The 13,474-nt window shown below is 37.4% G+C and overlaps 1 protein-coding gene across 1 annotated transcript; it reads right to left on the reverse strand.

The window, feature by feature from the left end:
- Positions 1-1,571: 1,571 nt before the first annotated feature.
- Positions 1,572-11,027, reverse strand: arf3b (ADP-ribosylation factor 3b). Its single transcript, XM_058401907.1, has 5 exons — positions 10,904-11,027; positions 8,626-8,805; positions 6,584-6,694; positions 4,523-4,647; positions 1,572-4,359 (listed from the first exon to the last, which is right to left on the reverse strand). Exons 2-5 carry the CDS (start codon positions 8,771-8,773, stop codon positions 4,198-4,200), a joined length of 546 nt encoding a protein of 181 aa, XP_058257890.1. The 5' UTR covers positions 8,774-8,805; positions 10,904-11,027; the 3' UTR covers positions 1,572-4,197.
- Between the last annotated feature and the right edge of the window lie 2,447 nt (positions 11,028-13,474).

Consider the following 13,474-nt stretch of genomic DNA (forward strand, 5'->3'; position numbering starts at 1 on the left):
TTTGCTGTAACAACCCATTACCCAAATTTCTTTGGTTGCATTCTATAGCTGTTTTTCTTCTATTTGTTACTTTTTTAATTTATTATTGTTAAAATGCATGTCTGCAAGTGCTGAAGATTCTTCATAAGCATGTTGTAGTTTAAACTTGGGGTCATTATTGCTTTGGTAACTGGGTACACACAACATGATAATCTTTTGTTAAAATGCGGCATGAGCGCCTTTTAAACAGAAGCCACATGAGTGCAAAAGTGGATAAACAGGTTCACAAACACTGACACTTCCTGCATCACCGGTTTTCTTTAGCAAAGCACTGATTGAAAACAAGTCACACACTATCACAGACTTCCTGTTGATGTCTAAGATGATTCACTTCTTTAAAAAAAATCAGTTAACAACCCTAGAAGTGTCAACATTTTATTTCATGCGTGATGTGAAGTTCAACCTTGAAGACATCTAACTGACAGAAGTATTACTACTGTAGTGACAAAGCGACAAATTATACATAATAAACCAATCAGGAATAATTAAATCACTTTTGGCCAACAACAATGAGAGAAAACATATTTTTACCAACTTTTGCAGTAATTTGAGATATTTCCTACCTTCAGTGCCAAATTCAGAGACTCATTGGCAGGTAATGAGTCAAAATCTTGAACATTAAAATATGTTTCCAATAAGTTAATATCTCACCAGGAAATAGTTTAATACCCAGCATGTACCTCTTTCTCTCTTTATCTTTACTGTTTATTGAAGGACTTTTCTAGGGAAGTGGCTGTACATTAACACAAATATGATCCTAGCCTTAAAATATTTAAGCTCAAATAGTGGGTGGAATGAATAAATATGAACTAGAATCGAGACACGACAAATGATGATAAGTGTATTATTACCCTTTTGATAAAGTAGTGAGAATAAAAAAATATCCAAATCTGAATCTTTTGTTGATTTTGCATTACTTTGTTGTTGTACAAAATGTCAGTCAGACCCTGCAGTAATGTAATTACTTCCTTGTTGGAATCTGGCTCCCTCCTCAGGCTTAAACAAAGAAAAAGCCTTAAACCTTTCACTATTAGCTACTGACAAAAAAGGTAAAGCTCATGCTATCGTGAGATTTTCTTAATGAAATACTTTTAAAGTAAACACAAATAAAAGAAATGAGTAATATTCCCTGTAACTGAAAATAATGCTTTTATGTGCACAGAAAGAAATGAAGTGCAATTCTGGTTCAGAAGTACAGTCAGTGGATCATGCATAGACTATCTGACCCACCACTTATATGCATTTTTCTTTGACAAATTTTTTCCTGAAAGAAAAATTTCAGAGACATGGTAAAATCATTAAAATAACTAAAACAAAATATTCTCCAAAAAAAAAAAAGAGAGAGAGAAAATGCAGATGAAAGCTTTATCAATTACTTTTCAAAACGTATGTCTGGTCCAGCTATTTACACAAAAACCTTTTCAACATTTAGATTTGTTTTTTCAGTTAAACTTTATTAAAACTCACAGCTTTGTTTTCTTCCCAATTATTTTCCACCCACAAAAAATCAATTCAGTAAGTCACTAAATCAATAATGTATAGGAGTATTTATTCTTTTTTTTTTTTGTAATACAGCATATAAGGCCACAAAACATAACTGGACACATAGGATGTGAATCACACATTACAGTATGTGTGGATAGCACAGACACATGATCTAATGTAGAATTAGACTTTTAGATGCTTTGTGTAAATGGTACAAAGAATCAAAGACAGTAATGTCTCTGTGGATGAACAGCCATGCTTTGCTTGTACTATGACTATTTCCACTGATCTGAAACAGCTTTAGTTACACAGTACTGTAAAGCACCAGCAGTGTGATATATGTATAGATATAGAAATGCCGTCAGAGCGTCTGTATTAAATGGTGTGTGAGTGCAGAAGAGGAGGTTATTTGTGTTACAACATTGCAAAAGGATATGTTAATCCTATAGCTGTGAAAGAGTTGCACTGTTGTCAGTTAGTGGTGGATAACAGCAGAGTCCTCACCAGCAACAGATTTTCTTGGTCTGACAGCTGTTTATTGAGAATCTACAGGATTTGAAGACGTGCACATGACTCACAGTGGCATTAGTATTAGGTATGTTAATTGTAGTATAGCTTTAAGATTTCAGGTCAGAACAGCAGCGTTTAGGTTACAATAATGTACACTGAGTCTTATAGCAAAATATACATTGGTCCAGCATCCGTAGCCTAATGTAAGATCTGCTATCAAAATACCATGCACTACTATTCGGCCAGATGCCTTGGTAAACAGAATATCTTTATTGTACATAAAGTTTCAGCACTGTATGAAATGGGTACGTGCTGTATGAAAACCAGTTTACCCAACACTGAGCAAAAACAACCCTGACAGATAAATATTCAAATAATCATTCTGCTGCTACATGAAGACAATATTCAAATAAATACAATAAATAAAGACCACGTGACACAATATGAGCAAATCAATGAGAACACAGAATTCACATTCAGTGGGAGTGATATGTTACAAATCCTCACATCATGTATTACAAACAGAATAGAATACTTACAGGCAACACAGGGAAAGAGATAGAGAAGTGTAACATAATGCAGTTTATCTCAAAGCACAGATGTCTGCATGTCCAAGTGTGTGTGTGTTGTGTGTATGCGTACTGGTAATTTGCTCTGTATTTGCTAACATTATCCAACTTCTCACAGCACTAACAAAAGCTTAGCTTGTTTAAAAAAAAGGCAAAGAGACATAAAACATACAAATTCAAATCATATACACTGGACATCAACAGCAACATGGACAACAACAGGGATATTCTGCATCTATCTATCTATCTATCTATCTATCTATCTATCTATCTATCTATCTATCTATCTATCTATCTATCTATCTATCTATCTATCTATCTATCTATCTATCTATCTATCTATCTATCTATCTATCTATCTATCTATCTATCTATCTATCTATCTATCTATCTATCTATCTAAGCAGCATGCATGCCATGCAGACAAAAGCACAACGTGAACAAATAACACTACAATGTTACATCCTGTTTATTTTCCCCAACACTCTACCCACGTAAAACAACACAGTCACGGTTTCTGATGGAGTTGTATCATTTTGTACCGGTTTTACTGCAAAGCCGCTAACAATAGCGTGCACACTGTGTTCCTGGTGTTCTCAGACAATTCTTTACAACCATCTACGATTCCTTCTACTCTACTAAGCCAATAATATTCCATCGTTTACACCTAAATGATCAGTCATTCATGATACCAGCATACTAACACAATATCACAACAAAGCAGCATGCAACACCGAGCAGCTCTATGCATCTACAACATTTATACATGCAAAATACTGTCTACCGAGCCACAAGACTCTACGAGCCACAGTGAAGGAGAAAGCCATGCAGGAGGACACAGCGGGGTGCATGTTTACACAGCACACTCAACTCTGACTAACACAGTTACTGACCAGCAGGAGAAGGAGAGAGCTGCTTAATGTTAGCGCGTGTGTGTGTGTGTTTGTGTTTATGTGTGTGTGTGTGAGAGAGAGTGAGAGTGAGAGTGAGAGAGAGAGAGAGAGAGAGAGAGAGACAGAGAGAGAGAGAGAGAGAGAGAGAGAGAGAGTGTGTGTGTATTTGTGTGTGTGTGATGAGACAAACTGCATTACAATCTTAATGATCATACACCATAGAAAATCTAACTGAAATATCAAATAGATTAAACAGCTTCACTATATTTTAGAGAAAACTTTTATATTTGTAGGAAATTAAAATACAGAGCAACCGAAGGGCAGAAAAACAGTGCATGAAGAGATAATGACTATTCTGGGACTATTCTAATATACTATATTATATTGTGTACTTGACTGTGTGTTTTGAGGTCCATTTTACACTGAATAAAGAGAAACCACCAAAAAGCAGAGACATTTATGTTTGTGTGCTCATGTGTTTGTTGAGGTGTACACGTGTATGTGTGTCCATGTGTCCATATATATTTTGACGTGTGAACATGTGTGATGAGTCCATTTACACAGACCATCTGAAGGCCCTAATTACCACACATTTGCAAAAAATCAAATGTAAACAAACCAAACCAAACCAAATAATACGATAACCCCAAGTTTCCCCACCCCTTGCCCTAAATAAGCCCTCCACACCTGCCTGAGAACCCTCACTTCTTATTCTTCAGCTGATTGGCCAGCCAGTCAAGGCCTTCGTACAGGCCGTCGCCGCTGGTTGCACAGGTGGCCTGGATGTACCAGTTGCGGTGGCGCAGCGAGTGGAGGCCCAGCTTATCTGTGATCTCAGCTGCATTCATTGCATTAGGCAGGTCCTGAGGTTAGAAGGTGAAGAAATAGCACAGTGTTACACTGAGAACTAACACTAACCTGAATAAATGAATGCAAATTTTTTGCTTTAGATGGTTATTAGGTGCATTTGTCCTAAAGATAATTGATTCTAGGTAGGTTGGAGGGATGGAGAGACAGAGAGTGAACCTGTTTGTTGGCGAAAACGAGGAGAACAGCATCACGGAGCTCATCTTCTGCCAACATCCTCATCAGCTCCTCCCTGGCTTCATTCACTCGCTCTCGATCGTTACTGTCCACCACAAAGATCAGACCTGCAAGCAGGTAATATTCAATATCAGAAATTCCCATGTCACGGTTCCCAGAGCATCGCCATGGCATTTGCATTTCAGGTTTTGTTCTCAGGTCATAATATGCTGTTGTTATTGTTTTGGTTTTGCTTTCTCATTGCTTTTAGTACATTGCTACAATTAGTTCAGTGTTTCAGGTCAACTATATCTTGTTATTAATTGATTGATTGATAATCCTATTTATATCCATATTCACTGCCAATACTTTCGTTTATCACACTGTTGACAATTTTTACACTGCACTGCCACTTTAATTCAACACCAGTCTGCTGCTTATATGTACGATGTTTACACCCTACTGGGTACCATCACCACATCACTTTCTGCAGTTTATATTCCTGGTCATTGTGTGTTCCTGTGTTTCATGTTTTCTTGCTGTCCTTGTTACCTTGATTGTTTACCTGGTATTCACTTTTTTTTTTAAATGTGGTGCTTATTTCAAATAGTCTTCCTTGATTTAGTGTATAATCTAATCCAAACTTCATACAAAAATTTGCAAAAGGGCAAATTATTTCCACTAATTTAAGCCAGAACTTGTCAATCAAGGCTTTTTCATGCCATTTGAACCAAAAAAAATATAATTGTAAATATAAAAGTATTATAATAAAAGCAACAAACAAAGCTTTAAAAGTGACCTGGCAGAAAATATTTATGAAAGACTAAATGCATATGAACATATAGTTAAAGCAAACAAATGATTAATATATTAAATTCTATTTACACTGGTTATACAGGTTATACACTGGTTATACAGTATAGTAACAAGCTTACTCATTATTCTCATATAAAATGTACAAACAGTAGCCTATGACAGCATCACTTATATGAGGAATGTTTTTGGTAAATGGAATTATTTAAAGATATTGTTACTTGAGTACTTTCACACTGGAAGTTTAGTCTGAAACAGAGCAAGAAAAAATAGTAATGTGAAAGCTGTCATGTGGACCAGGAAGCACACCATGGTTCTGAACCTGAGACTACCTGTAGGAGGTGGTCTGAGTTCAGTTGCACTGGAACTGTGCCATGATTCCTATGAATAAGAATGCAACTCATACTCTGATCTACACTTTTTCAGGAAGTAAAATACCCTGCTCATGTCTTTTAGCCGATGAAAACCCACAACACACATGTACCATGAGAGACAGTGGAAGGTTGTGGGGCACAGACTAGGCAAGTTGCCATTTTTTAGATATGAGGAGAAAAACACAGACAGGAGCAGTTAAACAAAACCTACAAGAATGCAGACGTTTTTGCATTGTTTTGCATTCAGCACAGAACTGAAAGAGTCTGAGTTCACTCTGCTGTGCATAATAGCACAAAAAATACGGTGAGTCGTGTTGTGTTCACTTAACAAAAGGGTAAGCCATGGCTCTTTAGATAGAAGCATTTTTCGTTCATATGTACAATATCTGAAAAATATCCTGTGTTTGGGATTTTAGTTTTATTTATGGCAAGAATGTTTAGACATGTAAATTCAAATTGTAAATTCAAAAGATATCTAATTATAATGCAATCTAGCTAATATCTAATAAAGATTATTTTTGATACTGCCTTTGACTGTATTATAGCAGAGCAACTGTTCCTTATTATTGTTTCTTCCAGAATATGAAAGCAAAAGACTTGACCAAAAAAAGATCATCAAGCTAAACCAAGCTTCAAAACTAATGTTTTGACACAGAGCAGGCTTGTCCAAAAAGCATATATTTTGCATGGCAACTTACGAATAGCTTTATTTGTGGAACCAAAACAGATGGAAATTTTTGAAGTTAGCTTGCTTCATTGAATACACCCAGTTTTCCAACATTTCTCATGTAGAGGTTTTTTGTTTGTTTGTTTTTTTGTTTTGTTTGTTTGTGTATGTGTGTGTGTGTGTATGTGTGTGTGTGGTTGGTGGATTTACCCTGTGTGTTTTGGAAGTAGTGTCTCCAGAGGGGTCGGATCTTATCCTGGCCACCAACGTCCCACACAGTGAAACTGATGTTCTTATACTCCACTGTCTCCACATTAAAGCCTGGAAAAACAGTTTGTAACAGTTTGCAATCTAAAACCACAATACCTGAATATTTTTGAATATTTACAGTCTAGCTGCTATACTGCTCCTAGCTTCCTAAAACAATTACAGGTTCCTGAATTTTAAACATACACTATATTGCCAAAAGTATTCGCTCACCTGCCTTGACTCGCATATGAACTTAAGTGACATCCCATTCCTAATCCATAGGATTCAATATGATGTCGGTCCACCCTTTGCAGCTATAACAGCTTCAACTCTTCTGGGAAGGCTGTCCACAAGGTTTAGGAGTGTGTTTATGGGAATTTTTGACCATTCTTCCAGAAGCGCATTTGTGAGGTCACACACTTATGTTGGACGAGAAGGCCTGGCTCTCAGTCTCCGCTCTAATTCATCCCAAAGGTGTTCTATCGGGTTGAGGTCAGGACTCTGTGCAGGCCAGTCAAGTTCATCCACACCAGACTCTGTCATCCATGTCTTTATGGACCTTGCTTTGTGCACTGGTGCACAGTCATGTTGGAAGAGGAAGGGGCCAGCTCCAAACTGTTCCCACAAAGTTGGGAGCATGGAATTGTCCAAAATGTCTTGGTATGCTGAAGCATTCAGAGTTCCTTTCACTGGAACTAAGGGGCCAAGCCCAGCTCCTGAAAAACAACCCCACACCATAATCCCCCCTCCACCAAACTTTACACTTGGCACAATGCAGTCAGACAAGTACCGTTCTCCTGGCAACCACCAAACCCAGACTCGTCCATCAGATTGCCAGATGGAGCAGCGCGATTCGTCACTCCAGAGAACGCGTCTCCACTGCTCTAGAGTCCAGTGGCGGCGTGCTTTACACCACTGCATCCGATGCTTTGCATTGCACTTGGTGATGTATGGCTTGGATGCAGCTGCTCGGCCATGGAAACCCATTCCATGAAGCTCTCTGCGCACTGTTCTTGAGCTAATCTGAAGGCCACATGAAGTTTGGAGGTCTGTAGCGATCGACTCTGCAGAAAGTTGGTGACCTCTTCGCACTATGCGCCTCAGCATCCGCTGACCCCGCTCCGTCAGTTTACGTGGCCTACCACTTCGTGGCTGAGTTGCTGTCATTCCCAAACACTTCCATGTTCTTATAATACAGCTGACAGTTGACTGTGGAATATTTAGGAGCGAGGAAATTTCACGACTGGATTTGTTGCACAGGTGGCATCCTATCACAGTTCCACGCTGGAATTCACTGAGCTCCTGAGAGCGACCCATTCTTTCACAAATGTTTGTAAAAACAGTCTGCATGCCTAGGTGCTTGATTTTATACACCTGTGGCCATGGAAGTGATTGGAACACCTGATTCTGATTATTTGGATGGGTGAGCGAATACTTTTGGCAATATAGTGTATATTAAAGTTTAACAATGATCCTCTGCGCTGAAAAAGATTTAAATTGCTGGCGGCAATGCTGAAAAATACTAGGAACTCTTTTTCACCTGTTTCACCTGTATAGTCAATGTCAGCTTTTAGCTGTTGTGGTGCTGTATTATACTGTATGTTATTTTATTCTTTTTTAATTTGCTATATTATGAAAAAGGAAGTGAAGGGAAAAAGGGGTGAGGTTAGGGAGGAGGTCACCTGTTATTCAAAAGTGAGAACATGAAGTAGAATGAAAAACCATTTTTAGAACCATGGAAACTGCAGAAAGAATATCCTGATATGAAAATATAAAACTCAGTTACTGGTATTTCTGAAGGTGACGTAAGTGTTGTTGGTGGATGAAATCAATACACAATAAATAGATCTGTTTAATTCCATTTGACCCCACCCTGTTTTATCAGACACAGTACCAGCTTACAAACAGACAAAACTGAGACCCAACAGCTGGTTTTGACTTTACTGACTAGCACTAAAATATTAATGAATGTAATTAATGAACATAAAGGGCGATGCTCTTACCAATAGTTGGGATGGTGGTAACAATCTCCCCCAGCTTGAGTTTGTACAGGATGGTTGTTTTACCAGCAGCATCCAATCCAACCATTAGAATCCTCATCTCCTTCTTTCCTATGAGGCTCTTCAGCAGATTACCAAAAATATTCCCCATGATTCAGCAGAGAGCTTCTTCAGACTAACAATCTGAAATACATGTGTGGGTTTGCAGTGAGGTAAAACAATTATCTATAATAACTGAATAAGAAAACACAGAATGCTGCACAGATCTCAAGCTATAAGTAAACCTCAAACTAAACCTCCATGGACACATAAAAATTTTATGAAAACTGTAAGCTTTGACTCTGCCATTCCTTCAGGCTGTACTCCAATCTGTTCAATAATCTCTTCATCTACTCTGTTCACTCATATGTTTCCAAAAGACTGAGTCCCTCACACGTCATACTATTCAAGATTCAAGAGCTTTGTTGTCTTGTGTTGCACAGGCCCACACACTGAGTTAGCACTCATTGTGTTTGTACTCATCCCCTCAGAACCATCTTATAAGCTGACCTGCTAATAAAAATTCATTCATTCATTCATCCTCAGTAGCTGCTTTATCCTGGTGGATCTGGAGACTGGACATGAAGCAGGAAAACACCACGGATGCCAAAACACCAACACACAAGTCCATTGCGGAGCCTCAGACACATTCACACATTTAATCACAACTAGGGGCAGTTTTTGTGCTGCCAAACCACCTACCAGCATGTTTTTGGGAGGTGGTAGAAAACCACTAGTTGAAACTCACACAGACATGGTAAGAAAATGCAGAACTCACAGAGAATACCCCAAACTCAGGATTTACCAGGAACGCAACAAACCTACCCACTTTTTAAAAAAAAGAAAAGAAAAAAGATTACATTAACATAAACACTTTGTCGTGATACACTTTTAAAACAGGGTTTCATTTAGTATGCAGATTGTCTTTCTTGGGGACTCAAAAAGGTTTTATGGTGAACACCATACAGGCTTTTCCCTTTCAGCAACTGTTCCGAGCAAAACTCCTTAGAAATTTAGAAATGATATGCATCAAAATAACCAATGAAAATCCTTTTTTAAAAATTATTTTAAGAATTAGGTTACAGCCATCCAGTCTGAATTCATAACTAGTCAACTGCATTGTGCACATTACTGAATCAAGTCCAGCTGGATGTACAGTGTAAAAGTGAATGATTTAGTTCAGCACTGTAAGTGTCTATTCAACCCCAGTCCTCGTTCGAACTACTCAACCCCCATCCCTAGCCTTATTAACCTATAAAATATAAAGTCTAATATCATAAACTAAACATAATCACTCACACAGACTGAAGCAAGCATACTTGCTTGTGGATATTGCGGTGTATTTTAACTGCTCTACTGATGCACAAATGTGATTAATATATGCTTCATGTTTGGATTAATATCAGAGATGATTATTATTATTTGATAGTGCTTAATATGGCCGATATACAGGGCAAAATAAGAGGCAGGCTGTGGTGATGAGCTGCACCTCCACCCTCTCCTGCTGTCCACCAGTGCACCAAAAAAAGCGCTTTTCCACATCTTTAACACAATGAGAGATTATGTGATCGACAACAAACAGCATATTTGGCTTTATCTCTGCTCGCAGATGACGATGGAGCACTGCCGATTTGGATGAAATAACCGCTTGTGACCTACGCGCTTTAGCCACAAATGTTGTGGTACATGCAAACAGCAATATGACCTAAATATCATTTAAATATAAATCCTAGACAACTGAGTGACGCATATAGGCTATATATAGGCCGCTATTCCTGCTCTTTACCGGATGAACAAAATGCAAACACCGGGCTAATGAGGCATCATGTCATGTCGGCGTGGGCTTGTAGCTTTCTCACAGGCTACAGAGGAAAGCCTGCGATCGTGTTTTTCATCAATAGCACGAAAATGTCTTCATGCTAAACTTGACGTAACACTGTCTGGCCCAAACGAAGAGACACTCGACTCAACGGCAGCATTAAACCATGGCATAAAACAATGCGTTAATAAATGAGAAAGGAAGCCGCAATGGCGAAGAGCAGCTCGGTGTGTTCATTCATTCACCGACATTGAGGCGCTAGCCACAGCTCTTGGTGCTGAAACGCCCCTCGCGCGCCTCGTCTTTCTGTACATCACTAATAAAGCTCAGGAACAGCTCTTCCCGGTGCAGAACCTCTGTGATCAACGAATTGATATATATATTTATTAGGTAGAAATCTAAATATCCACACATCTACCTTACCTGTTTTAGGGATGACACCAGCCGATTTCGCATACGGAGAGGTAGGAGGAAATCTCGCTGTAGGCCTGCTGAGAATTCGGGTTTTCTCGCGATAAGTCGAGCCACGGCGTTTCAGAGATCTCCACACACCACATGGCTTACTATTCCAGTCATGTATTCAGAAGACGCCTTGTTTTTCTTAAGCGTTTTAAATAATTGTTTCAAAGGACTGCATTAAGAAAATTACCAAATTACTGCCTTGATCCACATCCACTAGACTTTGTACAACCACCTTGTATTGATAGTATATTATTATGCTGATCATGGTTATAAATTAATGTAGTGTAAATATAGTAATGCCATATTAAAGGATGTGTTTATAAAATATCAATATTTTATAAATGTATGAATTAAAGATGTTCATGAACAGATTAAAGTGTGTTAAAGCCTATGTACAAGCATTTACTTGTACATTACAGCATAGTGAAATTCTTTTTTTTCCACACATCCCTGCTTGTTAGGAAGTTGGGATCAGAGCACAGGGTCAGCCATGATGAAGCACCCCTGGAGCAGAGAGGGTTAAGGACCAGTTACCCAGAGCCTTAACCACTGAGTCACCACTTAAGGTTAAGGTTAAGCTTAAGTCAACCACTTAAGGTTAAGATTATGTACTAAACAGGGTGTTGTAATTTTGAACTACCATTTGAACCTACCATACCTTTACACTGTCACTGTTTTTCATAACTGACAATGGAGCACATTCTTCACAAGGCATAAAAACAATGACATAAGTATGGTCCCATTTTAACAAGTATTTCAGTCCATCTCAGATGTGTTAATTAGACTAGAGATCTGTAAAATGCAAGGCTGAGTATCATTTTTTTCATGTGTAAGTGAAACATAAACACCACAGAAACCAATTCATACATTTATACTGAAAAACCTTAGAACATTAAAACTACGATCTACAAGATGGTCAAAATTTTACATCATGTAGCAAAGTGCTTGCATAGTAGTGATACACATTAATAAGCAGAAATGTTGTTTATTCCCTGCCCAAGTAACCTAATGCTAAGTGTAATTATAATTATTGAAGTCTTGAATCTTATAAATCTACAAAAAATTAATCTAAGGCTCAACTCCATATTTTTTTTTTTGCTTCAAAAATGTTAGCTAGTGTACTTTTTCACAGCAGACTAACACTGGCAAAGTACATGTTAAAACAGATACAGCCTAGGCAATATCTCTAGAAATATAATAAACTGTGAATGAAGCTAAATTTTCATGTCCTGTATTTGCAGATGATTTATTTTACCAGAATATTTCTGATCATTACTCTGTCTGGACAGAAAAAGAAACTTGATTCAGTGTGTCTGTTCTTTTACAGGCCTGTATCCCCAACCCACCATGCTGGTATGTCCATTATCAATCACGTGGCCTTACTGCACTTATGCATTTTCCTTGGTTCTCCACTGTTCCCAGACAAAAGTTTCATTCCTGCAAAGTATTGTCTGCCATGTCTGCTGATGATGTCGCTAACACTAGTGTAGTAACGGTTTTGAACTAGGATGTGGAATTTTACATAACAAGCAGAGTGTTCCACACAATAAAACATCCCAGTGCAGTTATAGGAAATTTAAGCACGCTTGAACTCCACTCAACCAATCAAATTAGTCGACCAGAACAAACTGTTGTACAAATACTTTAGATTAATATAGGAATAATAATCAGACAAACCAGAAGGACAAGTTATTGTATAATTCTACTAACAAATAGGACTGAATATGTAAAGAGAAAAATTTTAGTAGAACTTTTTCAGAGGGTGGACTTAACATTCTTACTATCAGTTCAGTACTATCAATATTATTTTAAAAATCAACTGGACAAAACATCATTTGCCCCAGAAGAATTCTATATGGTTTTATATCCTCAATCTGTTTTCTGAAAACAGTTTTGGGACATCTGTCTTTACATTCGCATGAATTTAATATGGAGTTGGCTTGCCCTTTACAGCTATAACAGCTTCAACTCTTCAACTCTTCTCTTCATCAATAAATCTTCTTGGGAAGCTTCATGAACATAAAACTAAATGCAATGTAGTATATTTTTCCTGTAAAGATCATAATTTATAGCTCATTGAACACAATCCCTAGAAATCATTAGAAGTGTATAAAACATCTCTTTTTCTATGCAGAAATAGTAAGATTTGGTATATGGATCCCCATGTCTGTTTGATGTATAACCTGAAAGTTATAGGAAAGTTAAAAAAAACCCAAAAAAAACAACAACCCTAACTTAATTATTTTATTAGCAAAGTATTTTATCCACAAATGTAAGGTATTAAAAGTCAACCCTCGTTTTCTCTCACTTTAATAAAGATATTAGAATTTATATTAACTTTTTGTCCACTTCCTGTAACAGAAAAGCTGCCGAACAAAGAATATATGCATAAAGTTTTCATGTGATTTTTATTTATTTATTTGTTTGTTTGTTTGTTTGTTTTGTTTACTTACTTACTTACCCTTTTTAGTTTATTATTTTATTTATTTTTAATTTTTTTGTGTGTTTGTTTTGTTTATTGTTAAAGAATAC

The sequence above is a fragment of the Hemibagrus wyckioides genome, linkage group LG11 (assembly GCF_019097595.1).
Source record: "Hemibagrus wyckioides isolate EC202008001 linkage group LG11, SWU_Hwy_1.0, whole genome shotgun sequence".
NCBI classification, from domain to species: domain Eukaryota; kingdom Metazoa; phylum Chordata; class Actinopteri; order Siluriformes; family Bagridae; genus Hemibagrus; species Hemibagrus wyckioides.

Excerpts from the sequence above, each read along its gene's own strand:
- arf3b (XM_058401907.1), bottom strand. The coding sequence starts at position 8,773 with ATGGGGAATATTTTTGGTAATCTGCTGAAGAGCCTCATAGGAAAGAAG. Across the intron at positions 4,648-6,583 it reads CTACTTCCAAAACACACAGG|GTCTGATCTTTGTGGTGGAC; the intron begins GTAAATCCACCA and ends ACCTGCTTGCAG. Across the intron at positions 4,360-4,522 it reads TCGTTTTCGCCAACAAACAG|GACCTGCCTAATGCAATGAA; the intron begins GTTCACTCTCTG and ends TTCTAACCTCAG.